Raw genomic sequence first — 11,119 nt, forward strand, 5'->3', positions numbered from 1 at the left:
CAGTACGTTTCCCATCACTTTAAACTTAACTACTTTTATAATACACGCTATAAATCACAGTGATTCACAATCTCGATAACTTAGCTCTCTAAGAGTACAAACACACACTTTATATTACTGTCACTACCATTCGCTTCTTTAATTATCTATCTATTCATCATCTCACAGGCTTTCTCTGCCAGGCTCATATACTAAAGAAGGGCTTCCCCGATCATTCGAGAAATTCATCACGTGTCACCAGCATCACGCGACTTCCACTGTCGTAACAATATTGACCTTCCAGTCGTGCCTGGCTAACATTACAGAAGTTGCAATGGCATGGTGCACATGCAATCATGTTACCGTATCCAAGAATATAAAACTGGCCTTTACAAAGTGACCTATCTCGTGTGTGTTTTATTGGACTAGTATTTTGTAATATACAGTCCAATTTCTATTATTATACATTATATATGTATATACATTATTACTATTTACAAATAAGTTCTTACCTTAAAGTTATTTTTCTTAAAACATAGAACAGTAAATAATGAAGTATAGCAAACAATTATCTATTCTACTTACAAATTTTGTACTCATTTGCCGGTTACTGAAGGTTGCTCATTAAATTTAGCACATGGAGGATGTAAAATGAAATAATTTGTTTTAGGTTTTATATATATACATTTGAAATAACCAAGAATCATAAACTACTATATGAATACCATAGATTTCTACTATAATTTATCAAACTTAGTAACTAAGCTGTATTTGGGTCTAAAAAAATATAAATTTTGAGCTCACTAAAGTGTCAACATACCTTCTATGAATCCAGAGTGAAAAGAAAGGATTTCCCATGCAAATAATTTGCAAAGACTCGTAGAACCACTTGGGGACATTCTGAGCTTTTGATTGGTTATTTTCATACATCATAGACAGAAGTAAATTTATGTAACCAAGTGTCTCGAAAAATGGAAATAGGTGGACGGGGCAACTGTGTTTGATTCAGTACACGAACCAATATTTCAGCAAGTAGAAAAGAATGGAGATTGTTATTTTATATTATAGCTTGTCAATATTGGTAATTTGAGTTTATAATTCATATGAAGCTATAGGCCTTGTATTTGGACATCACAAACATAATTTGAACCAATGCTGCATTCAACATACCATGTGACACACAAAAATCAATATTTAGGTGTTCTTTTAATATTTGCTTTTCAATTAAGAAATTAAGTAATGTATAATATTAAAATTTGAATTATAATCTACAATTTGATACCAAATTTATTGAAATACATTCAAAATAGTAGTTCAATAAAATTTTGAATGCAAGTCAACAAACACAATCACATGGCCTTTGACCTGTGATGATAGAGTTAATAAGATGAAAAATATACTGGAAATAAAGCACATTTTAAAAATTCTAACATTTATTTAGAGCAAGTTTTGGTATTAACTCTTTCAACCTGGGATCGACCTCATAACCATTTAGTGCTTGTTATAGTTTTCATGCTGTAACTTTTAAATTAGTAAGCGAATGTTAATGAAATTGGGCAGTTTATCAGTAAACATTATAATGTTTTCATACGCAAAATATCTAATTTTTTATTAAGTCTTAAGGTTTGTAAAGCAATGTTTCTCTCATGCCTTTTTTTCTTTTCATATCTTTCCTGTCTATCATACAAAGTAATTTTCATTCTAACATTAAAAATACTTTTATGCATCAGAAAATTTTGAAATTTCACATGCGAGATCTTTATAATGTCCAGATACTTATCAAATATTTCTTAAGAAAAAACTTTATATTTCATCTGTTATTTTCAGTAGTTAATCTCTGTACAGGTTCAGTAAATTTGACCAATGTCACGATCATCGTACAAAATTAGGAAATAAACATAAATGTTTAGATGAAATAGCTGCAATATCTGCAATTTGAGTTTCTAATTCGTATGAAACTATAGACTTAATATTTTTACTTCACAAACATCTAATTTGAACCAGTGCCGCATTCAACATACCACCTGACACACACAAAAATCAATGTTTATCTGTGTTTTTTAATATTTACTTTTGAATTAACAAATTGAGTGATCTATAGTTCTAAAATTTGAAGTATAATCTACAGTTTGATACCAAACTTACTGACATAAATTCATCAAATAGTAATTCAATAAAATTTTGAATACAATTCAACAAACGAGATGACATGGCCTTTCACCTGTAACCCGTCTCGAAAGGATTAAATGGAAAAATTAAAATGTAACATAAATACAAGTAGAATTAGATATTTATATATCATCATTAAAAAGTATAGCTGGCTTAAAAACTTAAGCACATTCAGACTTTAGTCCCAAATTTGTACGAAACTAAGAATCGACACACATTCATGTAATTTTTTACACCAGCTATCACCAGGAGCTTCGAGGGCCAGCATGGGACCTGGAGTAAACATCTCTCTTTTTTAACATTTTTAAAGACATATTAAAAAGAAGATCGTAAGTTAAGGTAGCAACGAGCTCATAGACAAGGCAAAATCTTAGCAGTGGTATAAGCATAAAAACATTAATAAAGAAACAAATATCGATTAAATCTATAAAGAAACAAATATATATATTAATTATTAACTTAAATTATTATTTCAATCATTCTTAATGTATGAAGCATCTATATGCAAAGAAAAGCCAAAAAATATTCATTTATGATTAAATGAAGATATAGCCTAAAGGTGCTTTGTGGGTTTTACGGCATAACCAGGTTTCATTCACCTGGGCCCCCGGGCAGTTGTCCCCCCCTATTGGCGGGTCTGGCTATAACACCACTTTTAATCTGAATAACATTCAAATATACCCCTTCAAACTATCAGTTAATGAGCTCAAACCTCAATAAACCATATAATTTTTTTTACACTCAAAATATTACTTGTTCATTTAAATAATCTGATCAAAACACATGCATTTTTCATCTGCAATTGAAAATTAACTTTTCTGGTAATAATATTTGGCTGAATGACAAGCACTTTTCTCAAATATTTTAGTTTTAAGTAATAAATTGTAAAAAGAAATTAAAACGATAATAAACTTAAAATGCCTTTCCAAGAAGTAGGAGATTTGAACACAACCATTAACTATGAGTACAAGGTACATTTGCTCTTTTTTCAAATTATTATAGTATGTGTAACACTATGCTGCTTTAAACAACAATTTGTTATAGACATGCAGACATTTACATATAGTCATGGAAATTCAGCCCTATTACTTAATCACCAATGTAAATGCAGCTGGGTTTTAAAACTCCTTAAACAAAGACTACTTAAAAATTTAAATTGTTTATTAACACCATTACTTGTTTTTATTGAAAACTTAACTAAAATGTGAATATGTAGTAAACAAAAATAAATTCCCACCACGATATACTTTTTACAGAGGTTCATCTGCATACTTCATTTTTTTTGTCTCCTACATACCTAATATCAAGTAGTAATTTGTACTCAATCTGGGTGGCTTCTGTTTGCCATCTATTGAAGTCATCTTTAATCCTTTTATAAGACTTTTTGTATTCCTAGAAACTAGGGAAAATTGATGAAATATTAAATTTTATATGATTAATTTATTACACATTTTATTTAAGATAAGCTCTGCAAACCACGTACCACAGGATTTAATGTGAAAAACTCCACCAAAGTACACCCATGTGGTCTCTAGGGGTAAAAATAACAGATGAACAAGGTATGCTACTATAGTAAAAAAAGAGTTAAACTAAGGTCAGCTTACAGTCATGTCATCACACCTAGCAAAGTTAGCTTTTCCAGTAGCCATTGTTATACCCTATTCAACAGAAAATCACTGCAATTCCTCTGTCATAAGCATATACAATAGTATAGTCAAGTAATATACGTCACATTGATAATTCTGTCAAAACATCTAATAATAAAATGAAACTTGCTAAGATAAAAGAATTTTAGTTTTTTCAAAAGTTTCACAATAAAATTGCAAAAGCTTTATATCCTACAAAATAATATACATAATATTTAAAAAGAATGTAGCAACTCTCATACAATTTGGTTTCATACTTTTACTTTGAGAATGTAAGACTAATGGGATGCTTTGGCACCTATCATAATTCAGAAAATGCTAAAAAATCTTAAACTGAAAACACAGCATTTCCTTGAAATAATAAGTCACATGGTTGGAATAGTTATATCTGATAAAGTTCAGTTTTCCCAAGGCAAATTTTGTCTATCTTACGAGTTGTGTCATGGAAAGCAACCTATGTAAGGAGCACACAACTATGACTCCTGTTTCACTTAGTTTGTCAGGAATAATAGACTTGGTTTTATGAAAAAGAAAAATGACTCAAATATTAAGCCTACTTGAGGCATACAAGTTTTTAGTTGCCTTCAAAAAAATCCAAGACAGGTTTTAGTATACTGACCTCTAACAAATTTTTTGTATTGTGGGCTTATTTCTGAAAACATAGATCTAGCTAAGTTAATTCTTTTTTTTGCTGTATTTTTTATATCATTAGTTATTTACTTTCAAAACTTACTTATCTATTTGTACACTCTATTTAAAAATAAATTAATTTTTATTAATTTTATTTTTCCATTTATTAATTCAATTGAACCAACTTTAGCCAGTGCTTCAAACATGTCATCAACATCTGTCAACTAACACTGCTGTCAGCCACAGCTTTAGAAACTGTCAGGTCCTTTACTTAGAGAGACAGAACGCCATTCTTCAACAAGGGATAGGAGTTTTGCACTATGTCAAAAATGACCACAACTGTGTTGCAGAATTGAAAACACACCAGCTTCAATGTAGCAAAAAGACAAACTAAATATTGTGGAGATAATTTGGTGTCACATACATCAATAAACTGCTCCACAAAACAACAAGTTGTTAGTACCAACAATGTCAGAAAGGACTTGGCAAAACAGAGTTTGAGGTATAATGCTAACATAAGTGCTACAAAAGGAAATTAGCCTGGAGATACAGAATAGGCCTGCAAAAAATGGACTCTGCCATTTTTATAAAAATTGAAAAGCTGTTCAGTTTGTTTGTTTGTAGTTAAATGTAAAGCTACACAATGGGCTATCTGTGTTGTGTCTACCATGGGTAATGAAACCCTGATTTAGCATTATAAGCCTTCAGATTTACCACTGAGGGACAAGCTGTTCAGGACAACCTATTATGTAGCCATCAATGAGAGACCATATATTTACTTTTAAATTAACATAACTGCATATAAACAATGGTATCTCAATAAGCAGAACCTACTGACAGAGACAAGATATACACAGCATAAATAGGTTGGTCTTTCCTAACTTCTAAATAACTTAACAAGCATAACTGCACATAATGAAAATCTTCTGTGGACAAGGCTGGCAAAGGACATCTTTAAAAACTGAAGACTTTAAATGTTTTTTACACATTTCTACTTCATGATATTTTTGAAGTCATCAGCAAAGTATCTTTTCTGATTCAATGAAATGACATCACTATGTCCAGTGCCTTAGTTTCACTAGAAAGAACACTGACAATGTTTCTTTCTGTGCAGGATGTACATGTCAGAATGGAAAATTTAGGGGATATCCCCTAAACTATAGGAAAGTTAAAGATCTGACAAATTGTTAATAGTCATTAATTATGCTTTGGACAAATACTTTAGAAGTGATCAAACTGAGATATATTTTTCCGCAACAAATGTGTTTCACAAAAGTATCAGCCTGACCAGAAACATTATCTTCAAATGTTTCACTGCTTATTTCAGCAGTTTTACAGAATTATGGCAGTGACAATCACTGTCTTATGTGAGATTCATCTACTGTCTGTGCAGTAGCATATAAGCCAAGATTATACTTACACTTAGAGAAGACTATAAGCATTTTGAAAGTAGTGTATCTCTGCAACATCTCCACCCCCCTTATCTACTGCATGCTGTGAGAGGGGCTTAAGCACCATGAAAAGAATAAAGTGATTAGCACTGCAACCTGAACACAAGCACCACTATCAATAGATATGAAGAAGGAAAGTGTAAACCCACAAAAAAACTCTCAACAGTTGATGGTTTCTTTTATCAATGATCCTCATTAAAATAAACATTTTAAGAGAGAGAGAAAAGAATGACACAATTTTTTAACAAGTTTGCAAGCTAGATAAGCACAATCTGTATATTTTCTTGGTAAATAAATTGCATTATTTTAGTTCTTAAAATAATTTTCCTTTTTCTCTTCTTTTGCCATTAACTTTAAAGTAATTTGGCAAAGATTTACCAATGAACAAAACTTAGATTCAAGCCCTGAACACTGAAACATTAATTTGAGCACTGACCATTACCACAGGGCTTTACATTAACACTACCATGACAACCCAGTACAAGTAAGAAATGCATATGGACTAGCAGCCAGTAAGACCCACTAGTATGATAGAACTAGTGGCTTAATGAGTATCTGTTTTGTTTTATACATTTCTGACATTTGTTCCTTTTTCACAGTGAAATAGTGATATTAATTTATCAAACTGTGCATGCTCAAATAGATTATTTCCAAAACCAGAAAATTAAGTAAATTAACAACCAATCAGAAAATTATTTTCTTTCTCTGTGGTACACTGCTTAGTATATTTGGATGTTCCTACAAAATCTTGTATACATATTGTTTTATTCGCAAAACATTTTTTGGGAACCAGCCTTGGGTTATTGACCTATTACAGTAATTTATCCCAAATGGGCTAGTGGCTTAAAAGATTTAAGTTAAAGCACTTTATCATTAGAGAAATGTATATTGCCTGATTACAAATCAAATAACAAAAGTAAATAATACAAATATCCTAACTTTTCAGAGAAAATATACCTCCCTGGCATACAGTTATTGTAATCAATATAATTTATAAACATAGGCTTATCATGTGTTTCATAATTTATAGCAATCCAAACATAGCCAACAAAAATCATGTGTTAAAATATTGGACAACTTTCAGATCTGGAAATGTTTTCATAATAAACTGTATCAGTGTATGACTGGTTGCTGGCATACAACCTTCTGATGTTATTTACACAAAAGGAAATACTGTATAAGCATTACAGTCCTATTTAATACATAACATTATGATTATTCACCATTGCAACGAAGCTGTACATCATTATTTTCAGTTCGTGACTAACTAATGTTAGCTGGTTCATGAAGGATATGCTTCATGTTGGGATTTGGATAAAGTATTTTGGAATTGATATGAGCTGTCAGCTTTTGTTTTAGGCTAAAAAGTAACTAATAACATTACATTTAAAAACTTTACAAGGGAGCCACAATAAATACTCTTTTGTTAAATATGAATGTGTTAAGTGTGATATTATTTGTCTGAAGTTAACAATATTACATTTCCTCTTAACTACAAAATAATTAGTTTCAAAGCATACCAAAGATTTTAAAATATATATCCTAGATCTGGGCATAACATTCTGAAAAAATCGGTATTAAAATTATGCCTGCTACTAAGTTTATTTCTTCAAAATACTAAATATATAAAGATTTACTTAAATTACTGCACTGAACATTTACGAAAGCAGAAAAGGGAGTAAATTAACAGCCAATCAAAATTATTTTCTTTTTTCGTAGTACAGTGCTCATTGTCTTTGGAAGATTCTACAATCACAGTATTGTACTAATCGAAATTTATTTGTATATGTATATATATATATATATATATACACACACATGTAATTAGAAAACACATACATGATCCCTAGTTGCTTAATTAAACAGTGACAAATAGTTCATATAATAACGTCAATGATGGTACATTTCATTGACAGTAAATAATGCTGACACAGAATTTGACAACAGGAGTTGATCTACAAATTCACAAAGAAATTAGGCTTAGCTATGAATTTGCTTTTCGGCTTAATTTAAAAACTTCATTTCTTTTCCAACAACTTTCTATCAAAGTACTTTAAAAGCAGTTCATCAGGAAAAGGATACTATTGTGCCCTCGGAGTTTGTGGATGGATACTTACGTTATGAGAAATACTTTGACCTTTCTGTAAACTCATTGTAAAATCCAAGCCAAGAGATGAGTTATTGTATACATGTAGAACGTCACCCGTGACATATGGAATTATATTATCCAGAAATATATAAAATTAACTCTCTCTCGAATTCTCCTCTATTAATAATATCCGCAATGTTTCCTACAATCTTCAAAAGTCTAATGATGCTAACAGATTAAACTAGTAAGCTATATCCCTAAGGTAAAGATGGCACCATGTTTTGCTTTGCGGTCTCGACAGAAGGGTAGGCCCTACAGTCGACTTCTTCCGTTCACACGTCGGCAATTCCCGCGATGTCAAAGGTCGATGTGATTGAAGATGTGGGCGAGTGTTCAAGAGATAAATTAGCAAGTATTAATTTTCAATGAAATAAGCTCTCCAGAAAAGAAATATTCATTTATTGTATTCAAATACGATGTTAACACAGATTCCTAAGTATAAATGTATGTATTAATGTAAATTCTAACAAGAAAAGCTGTCATCTTGGTTAAAAGTGTAAATTAAACATCTAAAAGTTAAAAAATGAAAAAGGAAACAGCTTGTTTGTTTTTAATTATGCTTTTGTTTTGTTTGTAATTAAGCACAAAGCTACACAATGGGCTATCTGTGCTCTGCCCACTACAGGTATCGAAACCCGGTTAATAGCGTTGTAAGTCGGCAGACATACCGCTGTGTCACTGGGGAGCAAGAAAACAGCATATATATGATTGTATTGTATTGTATCTTTCTAGGGTTATCTTGTATTCTACATTGTTCAGGAGTTGTTAGTTTCTTTTCCTTTTTTTATAATATTAATTTAATGTTAATTTTAACTTCAGAGGTCAAAATAACAGGTATAGTTTTTATTAATAAAAGCTTTCATTCATCGACCAAAGATAACTTTTTGCTACTTAGTAAAAATTAAGATTACATAGGGAACATTTAACATTAAGTATTCGTTATTCTTATTTGTTTAAACAAATTGTATAAATGCAACTAATCTGTCTAAGAAAGTTATGTTGACCAAATAAAACTATCGATAGAATAAATATTGTTTCTGATTACTTTATGTAATTGGAAACTAAAAACAAAGTCGTTAAATCACAGAAAAGGCATTAATGCTTGAAGCTGAGCGTAGCCTAGTGGCTAGCAAGCCAGACTATAGATAAATGATTCATGATTCGTATCCCGTGGTCACAAAATCATGCTCCACTTTTTGTGGTCGTGACTTTCAGATCCTAATATTTGATTAGAGTAGTCAAAGAGTTGGCTTGGAAGAAGACTAAATTTCCTCAAGTCTATCAGTTCAATATTAGGGAGCTTTTGTGTAGCGTTGGGAAAAATCTAAAACAAATAAAACATAAACTATCCTTCCTGGTTTGTCTCACTTTCAACATTAAGAAGTCAGTGTTGCTATCTAGTGACCATTAACCAAAGTACTGTTACGTCTCCGTTTGTTAATTGATTTTTCGTAAATTCGTTCCGACGAAACTTTAGCGACACAAGACCTTACTTAATAAAACTGGTTTATTCTTTCCGAATACAACTTTACGATACACTTATTTTCAACAGTCGCTCTATAACAAACGCTATATCAACGAACGTTAACAATACTTCTGACTGCAGTTCAATTACTCACTGTCTACACACACATTACATTATTGTCACGTTGTCACCCTCTTTTATATACCAGTCTACCCTATATCTAGTAAATGCTAGAGCATTCGCCAAAGTACAGGATAGTTCTAGAAAGTAGAGGGCGTGAGAATAGTCACGTGATCTCGATGACGCAACATTATTATTGAGTTTTGGTTTCTATCTTGAGTTATTGTTATTCATATTAAATATTTCTTCCTGTCTTGAGTTACTATTGTTGTTATTTGTATTTAATGTTTCTGTACTCTAATTAATTCGACGTTACTTTGATTTCTATCCTTACCTGTAATTGTGATCTATTGGTATTTATCTTCATTTATTTATCAGCTCTATGTTAAATGCAGTTTTAAAGATATGAGGTTTAAGAAATTATTTGAAGTTCCAACTATCATAAAAAGGAGAACATTAGTTTATAAGTTATTTAGCTTTAAAATTAAAATATGGGGGAAGAGGAACGTTGATCGGTTGCACGTTTTAACTTGTTATGTGACTCACTGCTAAATATAGCAAACACTTTGAGCAACTTGTCCTTCTGTTGTGTTGCAGGCGCTCCTCAGCGAAGCTCGTGGCCTCAGACCTCAAGTAGCTGACGTAGCCTCGCTCTCTGCCGGGATCCTTGCGTACTTGAGCTCTGCGTCCGAGAGTGGAGCAGAAACCATACGAAAGGAAGTCAGTGAGCTTCAGAACCGACATGAAAAGTATGTATTTCTTTAGATTTAACGCGAACTCTATAATGATTTACTTTATAATGAAAACAAAAAACACGCATACGGTAAGTTATGTTAAGTTTCTTATCATTTTATGAAAGCTCTAAGGATATTCTACAGAAAACATTGGTTAAATTAGCATCGCGATAGATACAGTCACGTCACATATAAAACTTTGGTTATTTTTATCTCGTAATAGCTATAGTCACGTTACATAAAAAAATACTTTGTTTTCATCTCGTGATAAAACTAGTCACGTAACAGAGAAAACTTTGGTTGTTTTTATCTCGTGATAAACATAGTCACGTTACAGAGAAAACTTGGGTTGTTTTTATCTCGTGATAGATTTAGTCACGTTACATAGAAAACTTTGATTATTTTTATCTCGTGATAGATTTAGTCACGTTACATAGAAAACTTTGATTATTTTTATCTCGTGATAGATTTAGTCACGTTACATAGAAAACTTTGATTATTTTTATCTCGTGATAGATTTAGTCACGTTACAAAGAAAACTGATTATTTTTATCTCGTGATAGATATAGTCACGTTACATAGAAAACTTTGATTATTTTTATCTCGTGGTAGATATAGTCACGTTACATAGAAAACTTTGATTATTTTTATCTCGTGATAGATATAGTCACGTTACAAAGAAAACTTTGACTATTTTTATCTCGTGATAGATTTAGTCACGTTACATAGAAAACTTTGATTATTTTTATCTCGTGATAGATTTAGTCACGTTACAT

General features: G+C 31.3%; 1 protein-coding gene across 1 annotated transcript in view; it reads right to left on the minus strand.

The window, feature by feature from the left end:
* Positions 1–8,281, minus strand: part of LOC106457907 (eukaryotic translation initiation factor 4 gamma 1-like) — a 79,990-nt gene extending 71,709 nt beyond the window's left edge. The window contains exon 1 of the mRNA XM_022383979.1: positions 7,958–8,281. Within this exon, the coding sequence (XP_022239687.1) occupies positions 7,958–8,028 (71 nt within the window). The 5' untranslated portion in view covers positions 8,029–8,281. The remainder of the gene's footprint in view (positions 1–7,957) is intronic.
* Between the last annotated feature and the right edge of the window lie 2,838 nt (positions 8,282–11,119).

The sequence above is a fragment of the Limulus polyphemus genome, unplaced genomic scaffold (assembly GCF_000517525.1).
Source record: "Limulus polyphemus unplaced genomic scaffold, Limulus_polyphemus-2.1.2 Scaffold390, whole genome shotgun sequence".
Lineage (NCBI taxonomy): Eukaryota > Metazoa > Arthropoda > Merostomata > Xiphosura > Limulidae > Limulus > Limulus polyphemus.